Source organism: Ammospiza caudacuta, chromosome 11 (genome assembly GCF_027887145.1).
Source record: "Ammospiza caudacuta isolate bAmmCau1 chromosome 11, bAmmCau1.pri, whole genome shotgun sequence".
Lineage (NCBI taxonomy): Eukaryota > Metazoa > Chordata > Aves > Passeriformes > Passerellidae > Ammospiza > Ammospiza caudacuta.
The window spans coordinates 8,981,870-9,005,462 of NC_080603.1; the positions used below are offsets into that span (position 1 = coordinate 8,981,870).

General features: G+C 44.3%; 1 protein-coding gene and 2 non-coding genes across 9 annotated transcripts; all 3 read left to right on the forward strand.

The window, feature by feature from the left end:
* The first annotated feature begins 1,609 nt into the window (after window positions 1-1,609).
* On the forward strand, window positions 1,610-22,652 carry ATG16L1 (autophagy related 16 like 1). Of its 7 annotated transcripts, none has more exons than XM_058811820.1 (19): window positions 1,610-1,850; window positions 2,871-2,964; window positions 5,143-5,248; window positions 6,660-6,733; window positions 6,921-7,172; window positions 8,052-8,117; window positions 10,318-10,407; window positions 11,173-11,229; window positions 11,428-11,475; window positions 12,174-12,276; window positions 14,251-14,356; window positions 14,476-14,546; window positions 16,053-16,124; window positions 18,037-18,157; window positions 18,990-19,095; window positions 19,711-19,860; window positions 20,254-20,301; window positions 20,668-20,769; window positions 21,172-22,652. In XM_058811820.1, the coding sequence occupies exons 1-19, from the start codon at window positions 1,736-1,738 to the stop codon at window positions 21,263-21,265; spliced, it is 1,875 nt and encodes a 624-aa protein (XP_058667803.1). In that variant the 5' UTR covers window positions 1,610-1,735; the 3' UTR covers window positions 21,266-22,652. The 7 variants fall into 7 exon arrangements, with proteins under 7 accessions (XP_058667803.1, XP_058667804.1, XP_058667805.1 ...); XM_058811821.1 differs by having other exon boundaries at window positions 10,321-10,407; XM_058811822.1 differs by lacking the exon at window positions 11,428-11,475.
* LOC131562810 (small Cajal body-specific RNA 6) lies at window positions 12,488-12,757 on the forward strand. The gene has a single exon (XR_009275215.1). It is a non-coding gene; the product is annotated as a small Cajal body-specific RNA 6 (non-coding RNA).
* On the forward strand, window positions 14,928-15,190 carry LOC131562809 (small Cajal body-specific RNA 6). The gene has a single exon (XR_009275214.1). It is a non-coding gene; the product is annotated as a small Cajal body-specific RNA 6 (non-coding RNA).
* Window positions 22,653-23,593: the final 941 nt, after the last annotated feature.

Sequence of the window (23,593 nt, forward strand, 5' to 3'; positions counted from 1 at the left end):
TTTTCTCTCTCAAGGCTTCAGAGGCACAGCCTTCCTTTTATCCTGAACCCCCAGTGTGTGCTCCTCTTCCCTTCCCCATTGGCTGAGCTGCTAGGGAGGTTCAGCCTTCCCAAACCGCTTACCCCATGTTCCCCCCTTGAACCTGGCCATTTTACCCCAAAGTTCAGCCTTGTGCAGACTGGAGCCCGAACTGTCTGGGCCTGGTAAAGAACCTGCTCCCCGAAGTCAGTAGAGACATCATCAGCCATTCCAAAGACATTAATACCCATTTCTTCAGCCATCAGATTGTGAAGACATAAGCACACATCTTTCCGCTCATTAAGCAGTTGAAAGTAGAGCAGTGGAGTGAGTTGTTATGGATTTTTACATTTGCCAGAGAACATGTGGCTTTTTCACGAGGCTGGCCGGAAGGTGGGACTGCAGGGAGGGTTGCATAGTAGCTTCTACTGTGTTCCAAATTAGGGTTTTTTTTCCTAGAAAGCCTCATGCTCCATTTCATTTCACCACCCTCCTCCCTGAAGGCTGAGCTGGGGCTGTTCAGCCTCGAGAGGGGCCCTCATCCCTGTCTGCCCCTGTCAACAGGGAGAGCTCCAAGCAGAGCCCAAGCTCTGCCCTGGGGGCTCAGCAATGGCATCAGAGAAACGGGCAGGGACTGATCCCAACAAATTCCCCCTACACAGAACTTCCTAGGGCATTGCCCCAGCCCTGAACAGAGCGCCCAGAAAGGATCTGGACTGTCCTTACAGGGGATAATACAGAATCCTCTGGATACAATCCAAGGCCCTGTGCTCTGGGACGGCCCTGCTGGAGCAGGGAGGTGGGACCAGACGAGCCACTGTGGGCCCGCCCAGCCTGACCCCGTCCCGTTATTCTGTGCTTTCCCGGGCAGGCGATGAGCGTGGTGTCTGTAAAGGGGGGAAAGAGCACAAAGACACTCAACAAATGGCACTGCACAAGTGATATTTGCGTAGTGTAGTACAACATGCTCTCTGCTCTCTTGCTCTCCCTTAATAAATGTCTAATGTTCGCTCACAGTAACACCCGTGCTTTAACAGCGGCAGGCAGAGGCGTGGCGGCCGGACAGTCCCGCTGTCACACGGGCACCAGCCCTTCACCTCACCAAAGCCCCGCCGGTGCCACTGGCACGACACAGTGCTGCCGGCCCTGCGGGGACACGGAGCTGCGAGCGCTGTCCCCGCGGAAGGCTCGGGCTCTGTGACCCGGCGCGGCCATCGCCAGCCACAGCGGGCACTCTGTGCGCATGCGCTGCTTCAACATGGCGGATTGGCCACTCTCAAGATGGCGGCATTGCCGTGCTCAACGTGGCCGCAGGGCCGCTCTCAAGATGGCGCCTGCACGAAGGGCACAAAATGGCGCGGCGCGGGGCCTCCTCGCCTCAGAAAGTGCCTGTTGTCCCGCCTGAGGCTGACCCCGCCTCCGCGTTCGCAGCGCGATCTCGCGCGGCGCCATCCGGCCTGGGGACACCGCTGCTGGGCTCGGCGGCGCCGGAGGCGGGCGGGCGGCGTCAGGCAGTGGCAGGGCAGCCTGTGTCGCGGTCGCGGCGCGCCGCACAGACGCGAGGGCCCCTGACGTAGCGCGGCGCCATGGCGGGCGTGGGGGCGCGGCCGCGGGCCCGGGCCTGGCTCTGGCTCTGAGGGGGCTCCCGCCGCCTCTCTGACCCCCGCGCCGCCCGATCTGCCCGCCCCAGCCCGCTCCGCCCCGGCCTGCCGCCGAGATGGCGTCGGGGCTGCGCGCCGCCGGGTTCCCCCCCTGGAAGCGGCACATCGCGGAGGAGCTGCGGCGGCGGGACCGGCTGCAGCGCCAGGCGTTCGAGGAGATCATCGCCCAGTGTAAGCGGGGCCCGGCGGGGGCGCGGCCGAAGTAGCGCTTCTCTTCTCCCTCACCGATGCCCATCAGTATGTGCAGGGAGACTCTGCTCAGTGGGGAGGGTGTGGAGTCTTCCTCTCTAGAGGTTTTCCATAACGTGATTCACTGGTGCTCCGTGCTATGGCATGACTCTGCTTGAGCTGGGACCTGGGGACCCGCCGTGCATCCTTCCAGCCCGAATCATTCTGGGATTTCTCCTCTTCTTCAAAAGTGGGAAAGCCGTGTTGGGACAGGGTCCCAGGGGCCTCGGCCGAGCCATTTTCACGGGATTGTTTGGGACATGTCTGTAATAACAGGAAAGCTGGAGTTTCTGCTTTATCGGGGAAATAAGTAGTTGTTTCAGTTCTCTGAGGGGCTGGAGCGCTTTGCGCTCTGGACAGTGATTGAATGTCTGAATTGTCTGCACAATTCCCGCCCAGTTGCTTGTGGAACCGAGAACAATAGTGCTATTGACCCTGCTCATGGTCTTTTGTAAAATTTGGAGCCATCCAGGGGCCAGCACTCTCTGTTCAGGGCTTTCCTGCCTTCCCCTCTCCTGCCTCAGCTGTGTCAGGATGGCAGAGGGGTCCCACACACTGTGGGAGAAAACAAACGGCAGAGCTGGGTTTGGCCTCTCTGCCAGGCCTGTTCTCCTGGTTGCTGTCCTTTGGGCATCTGCAGAGTGTGAACTTTGAACTACTCTGTTTTAGCAGATAGCCATGCACCTGAGAAGTTGCTCTCTCTTTCTCTATTAAGCTTTTGTAAAACCAGTCCCACACAGTACCTGGATTAATGAGGAGTTCCTGGGGTTGTAGGTGGATGGTGCCTTAACCTGTTAAGATCAAAGAGGAGGGAGAACACAGTGATGTGGTGGAGGCTCATGTAGCATTTGGCTGTGTCACAGTAATTAAAGGGTCTAGATCACAGCTAGTGATCTAGGCAGGAGAAGATGGGACTCTGGATTTGCTTTCTGGTTGTCTTAAGTGCACTTTTTGCTCCTGCAGATAACAAGCTGCTGGAGAAGTCAGACCTTCATGCAGTGCTGGCTGATAAACTTCAAGCAGAAAAATATGACATACAGAGCAGACATGAGATCAGGTATGTAACACTCCTTTTTTGTCAGCTGCTGTTTGTTGTACACCTTGTAACCTAAACCTGTTTGATGCCTCACACAAACAACTCCCAGATCCCTACAGTGACTTGGCACACAACAAACTTAAATTCTGGTGGACTGAATATAACTTATAGCTGTGTCTAAGCCTATGATGAAGTTACAATAGGTTTAGAGTATGTGGCACAGAGAGATTTGGCCAGGTTTGGGAAGGAAGCTGATTTATCACAAACTCATGGGACAGAGGTGGACCACAATGAGCTGCTGCTCCTGGTGTGTTTGCCTTGTAACACTTACTGTGTTTTCTGCTCTTCCTATTGAGTATAGACTGGTTTAATGACTTCATTTCTTTCAATCTGTATCATCACATGAAAGGGGAGAACAGAAATAAACTATAATTGCAAAGTGTCAGTCCTAAGTAAGCTCCAGATGCCAAAAGGGAGGTGTTTTGTGCCTGCTTTTTAATAGGATTTCTTGGGAAGCTTCCTCCCTAAGCTGGAGTAGCACTTGTGCTGAAGGCAGGGGTTGTGCTGCTGGTTCTGCTGGTGTTTGCACAGCAAACCTGTGTGCCAGAAGTGTCCCTTGGACAGCCTGTTCCAGGTGAGGGCTGGCTAGCTCTGCCCTCAGTGTACCTGAAGAGAAGGCGGGGCCAAGGAGCTCAGAATTCCTACTTCTGTAAAAATTGCTTCCTCTGATGAGGTTCTTTTTGCTCTTGTCCTGAAACCAGAACCCCTCTAGAGCAGGGAGCTGTATGAGCATGTACAATTGGATACAAAACAAATCAGTATAGCAGAGAGGGAAGAAGTTTCCTCCTGGGTTTACAGGAATTGCAGGCAAAACTCCAGCAGGCTGGACTTAACACCCATGTGAAAGTTCCCAAAGGCTTTCTGATGGCTGTAGCTGTCTTGAACCATTTCAGTTTATGGGAATTGTGTTCTGGCTGAATGCCATGTCTTAAAAGATGATGCTGGACCAAATGTGGATGAGAAGAAAGACACAGAAGCAGCATCTGAAAGTAAATAGTCAGCTGAACTCTGGTACTGTGCTCAGTATATGACAGGTTTTTGAAACAGAATTACTTTTCTAATCCTAGATAGCTGAAGAAAGGTGTGTTTACTTCCCTCAGGGTCAAGGAGTAGTATCTAGTGCTGGCTGTAGGGGTATGTTTGGCTGGAGCTATGGGATGTATTGGATATTACCACAGGACTTGGCTTCTTGTCTGTTTGCACACAATTTTTTGGAAATGCAGTTAGTGCAGCATTAGTTCAGTGAGGAATTGGTTGATTGTTTCTTTAGAAGAGTGTTAGGTTACTGATATCACTGTGAGACATTTGGATGGATTATCTGTTTCTCCCTGAACTTTACAACACAAAATGACTGCAGAAAGGGATGCAATTACCTTGTTCTGTTTGTCTGATATAATGATGTTTTAATTAAAATTGTGATTTTTTAAGAAGCTGTAATTCAAAATACAGCTGATAATGTGCTCAGAGTCTGTGTGTATATACTTTAAAAAAACTTGGTTTTCTCTGCTCCTGCCTCTGTGTTTTCAGAGACACGAGTGATAAATGTTACATTCCATAGTTGTTTGGGGCAGAGGGTGATATAAATGTTCTTATATGTAAAAATTTGAGATTATCTCACAGTAATAGTGTTGAAAAACACAGTTAGTAACCACTTGAAAACTTATGCACAAAAAGAGTATAGTCAGGCCAATGGAGGAGTGACTTGTCACACCTGAGACTGTAAACCCAAGGGCCTGGGAATACTCCCTTGGTTTCCTGGCTTTTGGTTCTGTACCCTCTCCATCTTGCATCTTCAAGTTCTACCACCTCCCTCCAGAACAAATCAGAGTGGTAAAATATTTGTAATTTTTTCCAGAATTTAGAGACTGTACTTCTAAGACTCAGTCATCTTCATGCAAATTTAAACAAAGCTAGTTATCTTCCCTTGGAGTTTGAATACTGGTTTGGAAATGTACAAAAAGTGAATCTAGTGCTCAGGAGATGTAACTTTCCAGTCCTGTGTGATTTGGTTTGTTATGAATCACCTGTGTCCCCGGTGTACAGAGCTTCCAAAGGAGGCAATGTCTGGACCTGGCAAAGGCACAGAAGGAGCTGGGTTCTAGTTTGGGACATGTCTTGTTCTTCTCTGTCCAATTGCAGCCCAGGACACGACAGCACATGGAACGACGCTCAGCTGCAGGAACTGGCCCAGCTGAAGATAAAGCACCAGGAGGAGCTGACTGAGCTGCACAAGAAACGTGGCGAGGTTGGAAAGTCTTATGTTCTCTGTGGTCCATGTGTGGCCTTTTGGGAGCCTGACCATGATTTTACCAGGCTCATTATCATCATTTTTTCCTCCTTTCATCTAGAGTCTTTTTAAGCTTCCCCAATTTCTGATGATTAAAACCAACCAGACACAGGCTGGTCTATAATGCTGTCACCAGGAGATAAGAGCTTCTATTGTCAGCATATCATGATTATTAAGTGCTGAATTTTCTGCTTCATTAATAGGTTCTTAGCTGTATTAGAGGAGGAAGGAACTGATCTGGGCCACAGAGCTGTATATGACACTAGTAACCTGAAAAGACTTAGAGTGAGTGGGGCACAGGGGGCTGTGTGTGGTTTCACTGGTCTTTGCAGCACCAGCCAAGACTGAAAGAGCCACAGTGCTAAGCTGGAAGGGGAGTGCTGGTTCAGAGCCCAGGAGTTCTGTAACATTCTCACTTGGGCCTGGAGGAGAGGAAAAGCCAGACCTCTTGAATTTTTATTTTGGGGTTTTTTTTTGGCTAGGAGATAGGGAATTTCAACAGCAGAATTTGGTTTATAAAAGCACAGCAGTGGTCTGAATGAGTCTGAAACCTGAATGGGACTGCACACTTTCATAGGGAAAAGGTATGAATGGCCTGGAAAATGCTCCTTTGATCACACCCCACTGGAGGTGTGGAAAAGCTCTAGTGTCAGCAATTCTGAGCTTTCCAAAGAGGAGACTGTTTTCTCTGGGAGGTGTGCACCAAGTGGTTAGGGCACTCAGAATGGTTTCTTTGCTTCCAGCCTGGTGTCCTGAAACCACTTACACAGGTAGGCACTCTTCCCAGAAATCAGTCTGCCTTCTTCCTGGGCAGCTGAGGCCATGCTGCTGGGTAAGGTGTGAGCTGGCAGCTGCAGCTTGGCAGCATTGGCCTCTGCCTCTGTGCTCTGCAGGCACTCTACCAGCTACTTCCTCTGTGAGGAAACTCTTGGTGGCACCTGTGTTCACAGTGAGAGCTGTGTGTCTCCTGGAATGGCTGTTCTGGCCCTAACAGGATGATTTGTTTCTTGGTTGTCAGTACTCATTTGTTTACTTACTTGACAATTTTTAAATTCTGTATTGATTTTTCCACTACTAAAATTTCTTCTAATATACATTTGGTTTGATCTGACTGTTAATGAAGCTTTTCGAGGGAAGAGAATGAGACAGCAAAAGACAGCAGCTTCTTGACAATTTATTTTTGAAAGTGGATTCTCTGATTTAATGACCTGTGTAACAGATCTGCATAGAAAGCTGGGGTAAAAAAATACCTGAAATATGTGATCCATGCTTTTAATGCTAGATGAGTCTGTGCTTGCACTGAAGGCTGCTCAGTATGTTATCCACTGACATCCCTGCAGTTTGTAATGAAATTTTCTCCTCTCTCCAGCTGGCCCAGTCTGTAATTGATTTAAACAACCAAATGCAGCAGAAGGACAAAGAGATGCAGATGAATGAAGCCAAGTGAGTAAGAGCTGTTTTGTCAGTGACCAGACTTCTGATGGAGTTCTTTATTGGAGTTATAATATTCTCTAGGAGTCAGCCCAGGGCTAAAAATGCCTTTGTGAGGCATTGTGCAAACAGCAAGAGGAAGATGGCACAGGTCCCAAAGGAGGTCCTCATGGTTTTGTATGTTTTGTTTCCATTCCAGGATTGCAGAGTATTTGCAAAAGATTTCTGAACTGGAAACAGAGTGTCAGGAATTGCGTAGCAAACTGCAAGATCTTGAGCGAGCTAATCAGACACTGAAAGATGAATATGATGCTCTCCAGATCACCTTCAATGCCTTGGAGGAGAAACTAAGGAAAACTACTGAGGACAACCAGGAGCTGGTCTCACGTTGGATGGCAGAGAAAGCACAAGAAGCCAATCGTTTGAATGCAGAAAATGAAAAGGATTCAAGGTGAGATCCATGATCTTTGTTTGATAAAACTGGTATGTTTTTCAGTTATGAATGCATAGGATAAAAGCAGATTTAGTTTTGACCTCTGAGATCTCTATTATTGCACAACACAGTGAGAGTCCAGAACTTTTTCCAGCCAACACAGACTGACATTGCGTTAAAACATTCCTGTCTTTTAAATGAATAAAACATGTTCTTTTGTTTCTTCAGCAACATTTAACTGTGTGCTGAAGATCATAAAACAGATAGAAACTGTGGGGTTTTGCTGGTATTAGGCTTGGACTTCTCTTGTTCATATTGCATCTTATCCTGCTCCTAGTTTTATCCTTTTTTGACTTGACTAACTCCAGTGTTTTTTGCATTCCTCTAGAATGAGCATCTGCCATGAGCGATGTAAAACTTACTGCAAAAGTAATTTTTTTAAAAAAAGGCTTTTTTTCCTTGCAAAATAATTTTTCTTCTGAATTGTTTCAGCTTACTTGCCAGCTAATGATACCTGGAGACTGACCTATATTACAAGCCTCACAGTAGTGGCAGTTTTGTCTTAGTTTCACTAACATAAGTATTACTTTGACAAGTTCTTACCCTCCAAGGTAGTGTGTATTCATATGGATCATAAAGGGCTATAGGTTCACTTTGCCTCATTGCCTCACTTGAGTGATCTTGTCTTTTGCTACTCACAATAAGAAAACTGCCTCTCCTGCTCAGAGTATCATGAAAAGCAGGATAAAACTAGAGCAGGGGACTGATTTTTTTTTTTTAATTTTTTTTTTTTTAATCCTATGAGGCCCATCAAAACTGTGCAGGGTAGCCTTTGGAATGGGATTAAGAAAATGTTGATGTTTTTCTTTTTTAATAACCTTGGGTTCTCTTTCTTAGGAGACGCCAGGCCAGGCTGCAGAAGGAGCTGGCAGAAGCTGCCAAAGAACCCTTGCCTGTTGAACCGTAAGCAGTCTTGGTTTACAGTCTCTTTCATCAGGTTGTGCCTCAGGTTTATGCTGAAGCATGATAAATGGTATATTTGTTACTCCTAAATTGGGTGTTGTAGAGGAGTGTTGGCACTTCTTGTGTAAAGTCAGAAAGTGCAGTAACTCTCCCTACCTGAACTTACAGAAGGAGCTCTTTTAGGACTGAAAATAGATGCTTGGACTTTAAGTCCCAGGAATGGTTCATATGGTCAATAGATGTTGTTACAAAAATGTTTTCATATCGAGATATGTGCCTTTGGTCTTTAAGATAGTTTTTCATGAAACAGTGAAGTAATGAAACAATTACTTTGGAGATGCCTGGATTTGAAAATGTTAGACTATAAACATGCTCAAGGATTTCCTGTAGGAACAGGTACTAAGTGAATTAACCTGGGTGAAAATACCTGGCTTCCATACTGGCAGGGATTTATTGTCTGAGAGAAAAACAGTGGAGTACTTTACCTGGCAAGATGAAGAGAATCCCTCTAGTCCCTTGTTCTTGCCCTGCTGTGTTTGGCTCTCTGCTGTGGGATCAGGGGGCTGCAGGGAGCAGTGGGAGCTGTGGGTGCTCCGAGCTGGGCTGATCAGGGTGTTTGTGTTTGCCCACTCCAGAACTGCTGCATCTGATGCTGTGCCTGGGCCCTGCTGGGTGGTGCCAGAGCAGCCTGCAGGCCTTTTCTGCAGATCTTTTCTCTTTATGTTCACATCACAGACTCCCATTAAGTGCTGTGCTGCAAGCCCTTGCAAAGGAGAGAAGCAGTGCATCCCTCTGGAAGGGAGGCTGTGCAAAGGGCTGGGAGAGGAAGGAGGGGCAGGTAGAAAGGGAATATGAGACACCTGATAGCATAATTGCTTCTGTATACTACTCAAACTCCACTTCAGAGATGGCCTTGATTTCTTCTTGATGATTTTATAGTTGGAGAGTTTGTGTTGTGTAAATGGGCTGCTTGCTGAAGGGAAAAACTGCACCATTTCAGGGAGTGTGCCCTGGTGTTTATATTCACTTAAAATACATTGTTAACCTGGAAAGTTCTTTTGCTACACATAGTTTTAATAGCAGAAACTTTGTATTTTTAAAAATGAATATTAGCAGAACTTGATAGTATTTTCTAAACCACAAGCTTGATACGTTCAATCAGTGAATATATTTTCTATAGCCTTTTCATGTATACTCTCCTCCAAAATCTTAGAATTTAAAGTGCAGCTATATTCTGAAATGATAGATTAGTTGTTTTTGTCCTTTTAAATGCTTTTGCAGCTGAGTGTTATCTGATGGCACAATTTGGTTATTTAAATCCTGAATTTAAACTTCTCTTCAGTCAAATGGCATTAGTAAAGTGTGTTTAAAAATAGTTTGTCCTGCAAAATCAGCAGTGGAGGAAAAATCGTCATGAAGGGAAAAATACTAGGCTGTCAGAGCCCATGGTGACTAATGGGAGAAATCTTCAGCACTAGCTGAGTAATTTAGCTGAATTAATTTATTGTACATGGGTTGGAATCTCACATTGTATTCAGCTGACCACCAACACTTCAATGGAGTGAGCAAAACCAGCTCTCACACTTAATAGTGCTGTACCTGAATTACAAGTGTAGAAAGTATTAGGGTGTCCTTGGTGTAGGTGAAGTAGGAAAATTCAATTAACCTCTTGTGCTTTCTTTAACACTTGCTTGTTTTGAAACAGCAAAAAAGGTGCTGATATCACCTGTACTTGGTGTTGCAGTAACTCATGCTTTTGTTGTTCTGTAACTGCTCCAGCAAGTATCATTCACTCTGTAGTGAAGCCTTGCTCATGTGGTGGGTTGTTACAATGCTGTGTGTAGTTAGTACTACAGGCTGAAACAGGATGCCTGTATTAAAGAGAATCTGAAAAGGAGGTCTGAAAACAGAAAAAGGGGATGTGGAAATCCAGCCCTGCTGTCAGTGAGTGGAATTGGCAGCTGGAAGGAAAAATCCTGAAATTTAGTTGCTGTCTATATCTGTTTTCAGACAATGTGTGTTGAATTATATCTCTGACAGTTGCATCAGTGTGTGTTATCTGGATCTACCCGTGTGTTGCTGCAGCTCCAGAAACCTGGGGTGTGCTGGGCATGGAACTGACAGGCCCTGGAACAGTGCCATCCTGTCAGTTGCTGCTGTCAGAGCCTGATGGAAAAGGAGGTGTTTTCTCTCACTTCAGCAGGGATGATGACATCGAAGTGCTTGCAGATGAAACCTCTGACACAGCTGAGGAAACCTCTCCGGTGCGAGCTGTCAGCCGGACGTCCAGGTTTGTGACCAAGGGATTCCTGTAGCATGTCACTGAGGGAGAACACAGGGCACAGTAGAGCTGGAACAGTGTTAGGAATGTAGCTTAGGTTTCTAGTTGCCTGTAGATGGAACACAGTTCTACCAGAGCAGTAGGAAGCTCATGTGCTGTACTCTCTGTTGCCATGCTTTAGATGTGCTGGTTTTCCTTTGCTGTTTTGACTGAATTACCCTAGTGCCTGAGAAATCTTTGTTTAATCTTGAAAACAAATATTTAAAAACTATATAGTTAATGATGTGGCTATTACAATGCCTGTTGTTTTATGCCTCCATTACTCTACAAGATATCAATGTGAATATTGATATCACAATAGCAATAGCTATTGGCAAATAGCCGGGTTTATCTGAAATGCTGAAAATAATCTTCACCTAGATTAAATGCATCTTGTTTTTTCTCTAAAATAGCAGTGAGTGGAAAGTAAGAGGTAGTTACATGAGATCATGGATTAATTTGATTGAAATTTCAGACTTGGCAGACTGTTCTATCTAAACCCAGCAATTCACAGGTTGAATTTGAGGGCCATTGAAGAAACTTCACCCACAGAATGTGTTCTGAGTTGTAGTTAGTGATGACTTTTGCACTGATGCCTGCCTTGGTGTTCTGTCTCTGGGCTGGGTCTGAGGGGAGGGAGTCTTTCCAGAGACATGTTGCTATGAAATGTGTTTGTATTGATCTTTATGTGGAGAAGCTATTCACAAGGTTTAAACCTGTCCTCCCCTCCTTCAGTAAGCGACTCTCCCAGCCAGCTGGAGGCCTTCTGGACTCTATCAGTAATATCTTTGGGTAGGTTAGAACACTTTCACCTCCTTGTTTTGTTTATTGGTTTCAATGTACACCAAATCTTGGTGATGCAGGGAATGCAAACAAGTATTTCCAGCCTTCCTTCTAGCTTCTGCCTTTCTTTATTTTTTCTTTTTTGTTCTCCTCAACTTCCTGTTTCTTCCATCTTGCCGTGTGCTGACCTCTGACCTTTCCCTCCAGTCTGTCTGAGTCTCCCCTTTTGGGACATCAGTCTTCTGATACTGCCAGGTGAAAACATTATCCACTCTTAGTCCAGCATGTGATTGTATTCCATTGAAGTAACGTGGAACCCTGCATTGTGCTGATTAGATTCTGCAGTTGATAACTCTGGTTAGAAACTATCAACAGTGAGAGAGGCAATGAGCCCCTCTCTGTGGAGAGAATCCATGGGGTTTGCTCTTACTTTCCACTGCACTTTGCTCCTTTAGTAGGGTAAATTAAAATAAGTCATTGAGTTCTGTGCTTTGTATCCAGAGTGGAGCCAGGCTTTCTAAGCTAAGCTCTGCAGTAGGTGGATATCTTTGCTTAAATGGAGCAGCCCAAGCTTTGGAACACAGCATTTTGCTGCCTGGGATGTAGTGCTGAAATGGTGTTGAGTCTCCCTAGACATAACAATGGAGCTGCAGCCAGTCCCATGTTCCCTTCCTATTGAAAACATTAAAACACTGCTCCAAAATGAGGTCAGTAATCAGTTCAGATAACTTATGTGGTGAACTGTGAAATATCTAAAGCTATAAGTGAATATAGTGTTACATGACAAATGTAATTTTTGAAAGATGGAATGAAAAAAAAGATGCTAAAAGCACCTTCCCCCATTTTTTACTTTCTGTACAGAGTAGTTAATTGACAGGTAGACAGCAGGATGAATTCAAGAGAAACAGTGTTCATTTCTCATTTTAAAATATTTTTGCTTTGTTTCATCTCAGGAGGCGTTCTCTGTCCTCATTCCCTGCACCCCAGGACAATGCAGAGCCACATCCAGGTGCCAGTAAAGAAGTGAGAGTGCCCACCACTGCCATTTGTGTCTTTGTGAGTACAGAAGGAATTCTCTGCTCTGCCATTCTTTGTTCTGGTTTTGGAGGAAGCGAATCCCCTATGTGGGAACTGATATCCTGAGACTCTTTCTGTTAGCACTGCCAAACAGGAAGCAATTCTTGGTTTGGTAGAATTCATTCCATTCCATTTTACTCTTACCCCACATGTTTCTCAGAGCCAGTGTGCTCAATGTCTGTCTTACTGAGGTCGATGATGACAAAGAAGTTTTCTGAGGGCACAGGGAAATTCCACCCCATTACCCTTTGGCTCCCAGCAGTCCCTATTCTATCATGCCATAGTAGAGCAGTGATGGAGGAAGAGATTGCTGACAGTTTGGGATTAATTCAGTTCCAGTTCTCCACAGAAAAAGGAGTTGTGGCACCAAATGTAATCCAACAAACCTGGTGAAGAGGAGCTCGTGGTGATGGGGTGTTCTCGCTGGCTGTGCATGATCAAAGGTTTTCAAGCTGAGACCTCCTTTATGTGTTCCTTGGCCTCACAAAGCCAAACCTAAGTTTCTGTGCAAGTCATTGTCTTGTGACTGAAAGGAAGGTGTCTTGTAATGCAGCTGCTGGTTTGAATATGCCTCTGGAGCATTTTTAGGCACTCCAGAGCTGGATGTGGGTTTTTCATGGATATTAAATGACTGATTTTCTTCATCCAGAGTATCAGTGGGGCTCATTACAGCAGGGAAGCATGTGTAGTCTTGTCTGCCCTGCTACCATATTCTCTAGTGGAAGTTGTGGATGGAGGGAGTGGCAGTGTCACCTCAGGTGAGGGCAGGGTCATGACTGAAATGGCAGCTGGAGCTGGCTTGAATGGGGGACATCAGGTGAGGAGGTGTTAGGCTTTAGCTCCAGTGTTTTGAGTCCAGGTGGAGGGTCAAGACATGTCTAGGTCTGGCAGAGCATTCTAGGAATTAATGCAAGGGCTCTGTGGCAGAGGTTTGGCCAATGCAGGGAGCAGACTGGGGTCACCTTTGGAGAGGCAAGTAGGAGGTGGAAGAGGCAGTCACTTCAGGTATAGCTTGTAGGCAAGGCCTTTCACCAGTTTTGCTGTGAATGGCTCCTCTGCATTTGCAGAAAGATCAGATTTGAAGTGTGATTAGCCTTAAATATGAGCTGGAAGACTACATTCAAGCAACAAATTCCATAAAAATACAGGTTTCCAGGAAACCTGGTTTTGAAAGAGCACGTCCTGAAAATACTTAAAATTAATTACAATTGTGGTGGTAATACTGTGTAGGTAAGTAGTCTAAAGCTGTGAAATGACAGAGGAATAAAAAATGAATTATTATTAAAATTAGCATAGGTTTTAAAAGTTCAAGAATTCAGAACATTAGGCTGTGAGAAGCAGAAGTGCTGGGGGGTCAGTACATCTGCAGAGAGGAGGCACAGCTTAAGCCCAAGTCCTCTGCAAGCAGGTGCTGTCACACTTGTGCTGCAGAATCACCAGCACACCCAGTGAACGTAGTGCATCTGCTGTGCTGTTTCCTAGCAGACCTGCTTAACTCAAGCCTGACTTGAGTGTTCCATGGTTGCATGAACTGATTGGATCATGTTCCATGGCTGTCTCTAGATGGAGGAATGAAAAGTTACTTTCCTTCTACAGCACATCAACTGTTACTGTTTTTTGTCCTGTCCTTTCCTTATTTTCTGTATTCTGGTGTGACTTAAGAGCCTAAGCTTAGGAAGCATTCTAAGGCTTTTGGTAGTTTGTTATTGCTGCTGAGTCCTTGCTGCTGTTTTTTTTTATGTGCCTTTGTTTTTTCTTTAGATATGGATCAGCCCTTTTGCTGTCTGTGCACCACCAGCCACAGCAGAATTTCAGTCTGTGGCTTTATTTCCTCTGAAAGATTCACAGCTGTAATTCTGTGTAACCTTCAAGTTGTGTAGCTTTCTGCTCTGTGGGTTATGGGTGTGTGCTAATTCCCTTTTGGGTGCCTGTTGTGTTCCTTGCCCTCCTCAGGATGCACATGATGGGGAGGTGAACGCGGTGCAGTTCAGCCCTGGCTCCCGGTTACTAGCAACAGGAGGCATGGACCGGAGGGTTAAGCTTTGGGAAGTCTTGGGAGGTAAAACTTTTTGCTTTGGGGCATGGTGGGATACTAAAAGAATTCATATTTTGGGTCATTTTGTGGCAACTTCTGCTCTAATCCATTGCTCAAGTTTTTGTTCATCTTTCTCTGTGCAGATAGGTGTGAGCCCAAAGGTTCCCTCTCTGGCAGTAACGCTGGGATTACAAGCATAGAGTTTGATAGTGCTGTGAGTATCTGTGCAATATCCACTCTTTGTAGTTGGGAATAAAAAGTAATGGAATTATGTTGTTCTCTGCTAGTGTTTCTACTATTGTTTCCATTCTATTTGAAGTTACCTAAGAAATGAGTTAAAACATGAAAGTAGCTGAAATTGTACAAAAGACCTGTATTTGAAAAGATGCAATAATTCTGTAATTCTGATCCTTGCCTTACAATTCAGATGATGATATGCAGCTCAGACATTGGCTGGTATGGATTTTTGTTTAAAGTAAGAAATTAGCATTCCACTGAAGCTGGCAGAACAGCACAGAAGAAGCAAATACACTCAAATACACTGAGGCTTTATTTCTGTGAAGTTTTTTTTTTTTTCCCATAAGTGCTTTACTGAGGTCTGTGATGAATAGTAAAAGGTCTGATTATCCCAAGACTTGGAGTTCCATGCCCTCTTCTCCCAGCAGTTTCTCCCCAGCCATGGCACAGCAATGGTGTGGCTGGCAGAGTGTTTGCTGACAGTGTGAGATGTGCTCAGGTCATGTTCATCTGGAGCATTGGAGACATGACTGAGATCAGCATCCAACAGTCCTGCTTGAAGGAGTTTGGGGTCTTGGATGGGTCTAACTGGACATGTGATCTGACTTTTCTGCTGAGACCTCTTCCATAGCACAAAGCTGATATGATTTCTGCCATTTGGTGATTCTCTGTGCTAAATTATGATACACACCCAAGAGGATCCTTCTTTTGGACACTGACCAGCTCATTAGAGATGTGCTGTTAATCTGCAGGAGAAACTAGTCGTGAGGTTTGGCAAGTTGCTTGAACACACTTGCTGTGAGAATTGCCTGGATGAGATACCAAAGGATTACAAGGATTCAGGAAAGTATTTTGTGATGGACAGGAGTGCAAGCATAAATTTTGTGGTGGCCGTTCTCCATCATGGGTGACTTGTGAAAGCCCTAAGCCTTAAAACCACAAACAAGTCGATTTCTCTCTCCTCAGGCAGATTTAATTTTTGAGATCTTAACTTAAAATGCTAGAATTTTAACAAAAATGGCAAGAATCAGGCTAATTCCACTCTTAGACCTTTCTAAGCAGTGGAGGTAGATGATGCAGGGCTTTTTTCCTTTGAGAAAATAAAATAAAAAAAAAAACAAATAAAAAAGAGGAAAGCAACCCCCCAACAGATGAGGGTAGAATGCATTTTCTTGTAGAAGGGAAAGATGAATGTCCTTTTTCTGGTCTGGTTATTGTTATAATCAGTACACATTATTCTTTTTATAATCTAATATAGCCATGTACAAACCCTTCCATTTTGGGGAGAAGCAGGTGCCACAGCCCTTTGGTGAGGGTTACGTTACTTTTCCATAGTGGCATTTGCTACTGTGGTTTTGGTTTTACTCCTTTTTTCCCTTGACAAAATAGCACTAATATGGTTTTAATGGTTTATTGGGAATATTTTAATTTGGTTTGCATATCGACTAGCAGAAGGAATTTGAAAGGAATCTTGTGTTTACAGGGCTCTTACCTCTTAGCTGCTTCAAATGACTTTGCCAGCAGAATCTGGACAGTTGATGACAATCGATTACGGGTGAGTCTTGCTAGGCAGAGGAGTTTTTTCTGTCTTGTATTCTCTGTTTTGTCTAATGGGGACATGGCAGTTTTGGAAGCTGGGCATTTACAGACACTTTTAATAGTTCCTTTTGTTGAGAGGTTCTTCATCTCTTGAAGGTCTTCCCAGCAAGACCTAAAATACTGTGTTGATCTCCACACAGCCTTGCAGGAAGCTCCAGTTACTGTGTATTTTCCCAACACAACCCCCCACTAGAAAAACCTTGCTGCAAAAAGTGTGTGTACACTTTTTTGTACCCCTCTGGGGAACTTTAAATGCTTCTTATGATTTATGGAGAGCCACCTCAATGTTTCAGCCTCTCTCAAAGGACAGGCTGCTGAAAAGGGCTTTGCAGAAGACAAAGAGGGACTTTTGTTTTAAGTCAGGAGCAGCATTCTTGAAAAGGAGCCCTCTGCCTGTCTGTCCAAGGCAGCAAGCCTCAACATGTTGGGCATCATCCTCAATGTCTTTTGAAAGGTTCCTCCTTTCCTCCCAAGTACTTTGTACTCGTATTCTTCTCTAACAGTTGGCTCTGATTTGAAAATAATCCTTTGATAGACCAAAAGAAAAGTTTCACAGCTTTCCAAGAGCCTTCTTAAATTGTCATTTCCTAGGTACACTTTCCCTCAACTTCTTATTTTAGTAAGGTACTACTTTGATGTTCAAATCTTCTGACATTTCAGTGTTGGTTATAACCAGCAGATGCACTGTAATTCATTGGGTAGTTCTCAGTGTGGGCATGTCAAGTCTCAGGAAAGTGAAGAGTATCAGTTCTTTTGCACCTTCTCCTTGCCTGCAAAACCTACTATTGGATGTGGATTATAGTGAATACAAGCTTAGCAGACAGATTACTCACTGCAAAAGGTTAGTTACACCTGCAGACATTCACATAATCTTCCTGTAATTCTTTGGAGTGCACTCATTGTTTCCAAAATGAAATAGTCCTCTCTGTTTCAATTGTGAGCACTGTGGACTCTCCATGGCTTGCACATAAGCAGGAGGTAGTAAAGCTGAAATCATTGTAAACTTTGCCAAAACTCCCTGCCTAAACATAACAGCTGTATGTGATGTCTGTGCAGCAAGGGCAGAAGGGAGATGCAGAGTGGAAGACAGATCCTTCTTGCTGGAGTTTGTGTTCCTTTCTCAAGACAAGGTGGTCTTTTTGGATGATGTTTTGGGTTTTTTTTCCCAAACTTAGCTCCAATTTCTTTCCATTCTTAAGGGCTTTTATTTTGTGTTTCCCCACATCCAGATTGCTTTGTGTAATTTGATATTCTGTTGAATATTTTAAAAAAAATCTTAACTATCTACAAAGATTTCTGTCTTGTTTTTCATAACTCCTACTTTAGTAATTCATTGTTTTTTTGGTGATTTAGTATGTAAATGTTGAGCAATTCTAAGTGAATGTGGTTCATGTGAGAGCCTCCCTCTGCACTTAAAGAAGCTGCTGTAGGGAGTTTTTCTGAAATCCCTGGTTGTCTCAGCTTTCAGGCTTTAAGATGTAATAACAATTGAGACTTGATACCCTGTTGTGTCCTCGAGGGAAGCTCCATATAAAGCAGAAAGGCACAATTTCCATTTTCAGCATGCTTTAACCCCTGGATTGTCCTGCAAGGCTGTGTTGCAGTTGCCATCTGTCCAGGAAATGTAGGTGTACAGAGTGTTGAGGAAGGAGCTGGCAGGTTCCTGAGTAACTGGAGAAACTGCAGCAAAAGGTGACCTGTGTTTCCCAGCTCCAGGCTGGACTCTGATAATTAACACTCCTACTCAATGGTGATCTCTGTTTACCTGTAATAGATGTTTTTTCTGCCAAGCAAAGCAGGAGACATGCAAATTACAATTTGAGAAAGTGGAAATCCTCAGTTTGACCATGTCAATCGTGTGTCCCCAGCACACCCTTACAGGTCACAGTGGTAAAGTTCTGTCAGCCAAGTTCCTGCTGGACAATGCACGTATTGTTTCGGGAAGTCACGACCGGACCCTCAAGCTCTGGGACCTCCGCAGCAAAGTTTGTAAGGAAGCTTAAATTCTACCTTTCATCCTTTAATTCAGGTTTTGTGCTTCTGCTGAATGCTCCTGGCAGTCTGGTGTCAGATCAATTATTGAATCTTTTTGCCAGTATAAAAATAGAAAAAGATAGGAGTCATCCCATTTTCTGTTATTCTTTAAGTGAATTCTTTCTGCCTGTTACCTGGAATAAGAAATCCTGTGTGTGCAGGAAGCACTGTTAATGCCATTACACTGAGAGCAGCTGGTTTTGGGAATGGTCTTTGTTTACCAGTCTGGGAATGGGTATTTTAGTCTTCCACTAAAAACTTGGAGCCAGGCCAGGTTTTTAACTGGGGTGGATGGAAGTGTCTCTTGGAAACATACCAAAAATTTCAACATCTCAAATGAAGGAATTGCTAGGATCCAGGTTTTTCTTTGGGAGCAACACCTTCTTTCCTTGTTTTTTCTCCTACTGGGGGCTCTTAAACCTGCTTGCACTGAGAGAGCATTTGAGAGTCAAAGTTACCTTGATACCTGAATTGCAAACATAGGTCAAGGAGACAGATTCATGTTGTTTAATAGTAGCAAATTATAGCTGGCTAAATATGAAGTGGAAGTGAAGCAGCTGTCATGGGAACCTTTCAAGTCCTGGCAAAGGAGATTGAGAAAGGGCAGAGAGGTTGAAGACTTAATCAGGATTATTTTAAGACAGTTTGTCCTGTGCCACTCCTTGGGCACTGCTCTGTGTTGCCACTGTATGGCGGGGGGAGGGTTTAGGGATTATTTTCTGTCACAGTTTTCCTCAGTTTGGACAATGTGAATTTAAGCATGTCACCATTGGTTTCTCCTTTTTAGGTATAAAAACAGTGTTTGCAGGATCTAGCTGCAATGACATCGTGTGTACTGAGCAGTGTGTAATGAGTGGACATTTTGATAAGAAAATTCGTTTCTGGGATATCAGGTAAAACTATTGTAGCAGAGGTTATGGTGTATTAGTGGTTATGGGTTTACTGTCAGGTTAATCTAAAGTAGGGAACTCTTTTTCCTGAGCTTGCTAGCTGGGGAGACTGTTATAAAAGCAGCAAAAAGCCATTAAAGAGACTTTTGTTACTCCTTTTGGGCTGTTTGGTATTATAGGTTTGTGGGCTTTTTGTTGGTTTGTTTGTTTTTTTGGTTTTTTTTTTTTTTTTTGTTTTTTTTTTGTTTTTTTTTTTTGTTTTGTTTTTTTGGGTTTTTTTTGTTGTTTGTTTGGGTTTTTTTGTTTTTTGGGGGTTTTTTGGGATGCCATTTCTTCTCTGGAAAGACAGCATACTTGCTGGTAAGTATTTTTCATTGTTCAGTACTTGCTGTTCTAGGGTGGAGTTGTGAGGAAAGTAGTGTCTTAACTGTTTGCTGGAAATGCTATCCACAAGGTGGGATCTAGCTTGGGAAAGAAACAAAATGTAAGAATAAACCAGTAATCCTTTTTCTTCTCTTCCATATTGAGACAGGTCAAAGTTTTGATGCACTGGTTTGGCTTCTGGACCCTAGTTCACAGCTGTCTTTTTTTTTTTTTTTTTTTTCTTTCTGTCTTTAGGACTGAAAGCATAGTAAAAGAACTGGAGCTGTTTGGAAGAATCACAGCTCTGGACCTGAACCCGGAGCGAACAGAGCTTCTGACCTGTTCCCGTGATGATCTGCTCAAGATCATTGACCTGCGGGTCAGTGCTGTCAAGCAGACCTTCAGGTGAGTGTATTCCTCACAGGAGCACTGAATTTCTGGACCTTGTATTGTGGGTTAGCCTTAGTGCTGGAGTGGTTTCCAGGACCTCTGTGAAGACAGCGTTCTCCTCACTTTGCTTTTCTACATGGCAAAGTTCTCTAGAATGTCTAGAAACAGCAAAGATCTGCTCTAATGGATCTTCTCATGTTTCTCTTTTAAGAAGGCAGCTAGGCTTAGAAGTCTGTGTTCTAAAGGAAAGAATTTCTTCAGGTGCCATTGAGAGAAGGGTGTATAAGAAACATGAATTGGGATAAAGGGATGCTGGAGTTTATTCTAAACCATACAGAAATCCTGAACATTGTCTTTAGTATCTCTTCTCATAAATGAGTTAACAGTTATGTGATTCTAACTTTCCAGTGCCCAGGGATTCAAATGTGGCTCCGACTGGACAAGAGTTGTGTTCAGGTAAGGTCAGACATAAACAAGATACCTGATAAACCTTTCCCCAGCTAAACTGAGTGATTCCTGATGCTTGACTGCAGTGGTCCCCATTTACAGCTAGAAAAACGGGGCAGAGTTTGTAATTTGTCCCAGGTTACCTCTTGGTCAAGCCAGAGTGTATCTGTAAATATTGATCCAATTTCTTGGAAATGCTCTGATTTCAAAGTGCTTTCACCTCTTAGTATTAGCAGGTGATAACACATAACTCCTAAAAGACTATTTAATGCCAAGTTGCTTGCTTAGGAAGTTGTGGGTGGAATGATAATGTGAGCTGAAAATTGCTGACTTGCAAATTGTTCTTTGCCTTTTGCACCTGGTCTGATGTGACAGCCCTGATGGTAACTATGTGGCTGCTGGCTCAGCTGATGGGGCCCTCTACATCTGGAATGTGCTTACTGGGAAATTGGAGAGGACACTTGCAAAGCATCACAGGTGAGGGAAGTGGGACATGCAGTTTAGGCTGGGGATCTGGGTTGTGGATCTTGCTGAGCTATCAAAAAGTTGGAGTTGTACAGCTTTACAACTTTTATTGGCATGTAAGAATAATTAATATGCAAAGTCTTTGTGGATTCATGGCAGTATTTTCTAGATTGAATTAGATTAGATTAGATTTGTTGTTATCTTGTTAAACTGATATATGATTCTAGTAAAGTGCATTCCATATGTTTTGAAGAAATTGTACCTCCCTCAGACTTATTAAAAGCCCAAGTCTCTTGAGATGTGAGAAAGTGGGTTTTTTAATTGGCAATAAGAATATTACAGTATTTCATTCCAGTGCCAAGTGCTGTTGTGGAATTCAGCTTTTTTTAAACTGACTCTTGCCTTCCCTTTCAGTTCTTCTATCAATGCAGTCACGTGGTCACCATCGGGTGCCCACGTGGTGAGTGTGGACAAAGGAAACAAGGCTGTGCTGTGGGCTGAGTTCTGACTGACGGAGGGTGAGAGGCTGAGTGTGCTGGTGCTGCTCCGTGCCTGCACAGCATGGAGACCCGAGCCCACATCCATCCAGAGTCAGGATATGGACAAGCACATGGGCTTTGCTTTCCAGAGGGAAGTTCTAAAGCAATGGAGAAAGGAGCCTGAGTCAGAGACTTCTCATGGCCAAAACTGCACTGTGGCACTTGGACTCAGAGTGGGATTAGCTGTTGTAGATGGAGAATGCTACTTAGTCATGCCTTTACTTGCAGTATCTATGCACCACGTGGAGCTGAAGATACTAGCGGGATTCCTCACCAGACAGCTGTGCCAAATATCCTGTCACACAAATGTATCTACAGCACTTCTGAGGTGGAAACTTTGGAAAGAAGTCATTGTGTATGCTGACTTAAAGCATGTTCTGTCTCCTGTGTTCTGTTCTGGTGGCCTAGTTCAGGCATGGGGTGAGAAGATCCTGAAACACGTCCTAGACAGTTTGAAGTGTTGGAACAGCTTTTAAAGAGGGTCTCCCATGGCTCTGACAGCTCTGCCTTTGAGTCATCAGCTCATTTTAGATCTGTTCTGATCCTGGCACAGGCTCTCCAGCACTATCCTGTGAACTCTGTGTATCGGTTCTTGAGGCAACGGTTTGTTTGTTCTTTGGGACTTCTGCACCCTTGTGTTGAAATGCCCTTCAACAGCTTGGGCATCACAAAATAGGAGGTTTTTTGATCTTCTTATACCACAGGCAGTTTGATTAGTTGGCGTGAGGAGAGAGCTAAGCTTGGTGAGGTTGTTCTAGGAGTTGTGCTGCAGTGATGAGGAATGTAGTAATCCTGTGACTTCAGTCCTGGAATACAGATGTTTGGTTCCTTTTTCTGTTCATCCGTCCTGTCCTGGCGGCTGTCAGTACACAGGGGAGCAGTGGCATCAAATCCCAAATGCATTGTTTTGGTGCTGGCAATTCCAGGCCACTTGCCCCGTTCCTGAGCACACGTGCAATATTCCCGTTTGCGCTGGAGCCCTCTGTGGTACGGAGCGGTGTCTGAGCTCTGTCCCTGTTCTGGCACCCTGAACCATGATGTGTCTGAGTGTGAGCTACCTGGCATATCCTTATCCAGCCAAACCTTTCCACATCATCTGGGCCTCAAGACAAGCCACCAGCGTTTTATTGCCTTTTTATTTGCACTTTATTTTCTTCTTTCCCGATAGTGTTTTACAATGGAAGTGTGTTCTTTGGAGGGGCTGGGTTTGGGGAGCTGGTCTGACAGGCTCCCTCTAACCCAGCCTTTCGCTCAGACACTTTCTGCAGAGGGGAATTAGAGTACATGGGGCAAAGTTTTTATTTATTCAGCTGCCCATAAAAACTTGATTGTAAATAAACTTGTGTTCTGCTTTTAAAACCCCACACTGCTCTGATTTATTTATTTGTGCATCTGTGTGCGAGATCTTGTTTGGAATAAGTGCAGAGGGGGATCTGAAATGCCATTTTCCTGGTGAGTTGTGGAATTTGGTGTCAAGGGGGAAAAAGGATAATGATCTTAGCTTGGGGCTAGATGTCCTGCAGGTGCAGCCTGGGCTTGCACTGTCTCAGTAGTCCTGCCTTGAGACTGAAGAAAGTCTTGCCTCATTGAACAAGTGCCTCTGTCTCTGTCCTTGAAAGGTTGATGTATTGTTGGATGTTTTAGATAAACTAGTGAACTGAGGAAATCAGGATCTGTATTTCAAACACTGCTAAAAATAGATGTCTTTTTCTGCTGTGAGGCTTTGACGGCTAGCTTGTCAAGTTTTTAAGGCAGGAATAGGAGTTGCACATTTCTTTAAAAACACAAAAACCCTTTTGAAGATGTTGCTCTGGTTCCAGCTTGAGTGATGAAGCAAAGTCTTCAGCTCTTCAATGTACAAATTTCATAACCAATAGCTGTCACTGGCCCACCCTCTGTTTCTCATCAGAAAATAAGCTTTTATTCAGCTCATGGATGTGAGAACTAGCAAAAATGGAAAGTTGGCATTCTGAGCAGTTTCTAAGGGCAAGGTATTTTTTCTTCTGCCTGTTGCAGTGGCATATGGTCCTTGAAAAGGCATCTGCCACAAGTCCAGGTGACCTTGGTTACTGCAGGAAAGCAGATCACAAAGTGGCAAGTCAGCATGATGAAAGATTATTGGGAGATTAGCATAATAAAAACTGCAGGCTCTGCTGAGGAGGATCAGAATGGGTTTAGGATGTTTATAATTTAGACTGCTGCACTTGTGTTTTTGTACAGCATGGACACAGATCTTACTCAAAGGGCTTTGCTAGGTGCATTGATGCTGTTATGAAGCAGGTTAATAATGCTGAAGG

What these genes read in the sequence shown, in the direction of transcription:
- ATG16L1 (XM_058811820.1), top strand. Translation starts at nt 1,736, where the DNA reads ATGGCGTCGGGGCTGCGCGCCGCCGGGTTCCCCCCCTGGAAGCGGCAC. An exon ending in TGCACAAGAAACGTGGCGAG is followed by an intron (nt 5,249 to 6,659) that starts GTTGGAAAGTCT and finishes TCCTCTCTCCAG; the next exon opens with CTGGCCCAGTCTGTAATTGA. An exon ending in CCACTGCCATTTGTGTCTTT is followed by an intron (nt 12,277 to 14,250) that starts GTGAGTACAGAA and finishes TGCCCTCCTCAG; the next exon opens with GATGCACATGATGGGGAGGT.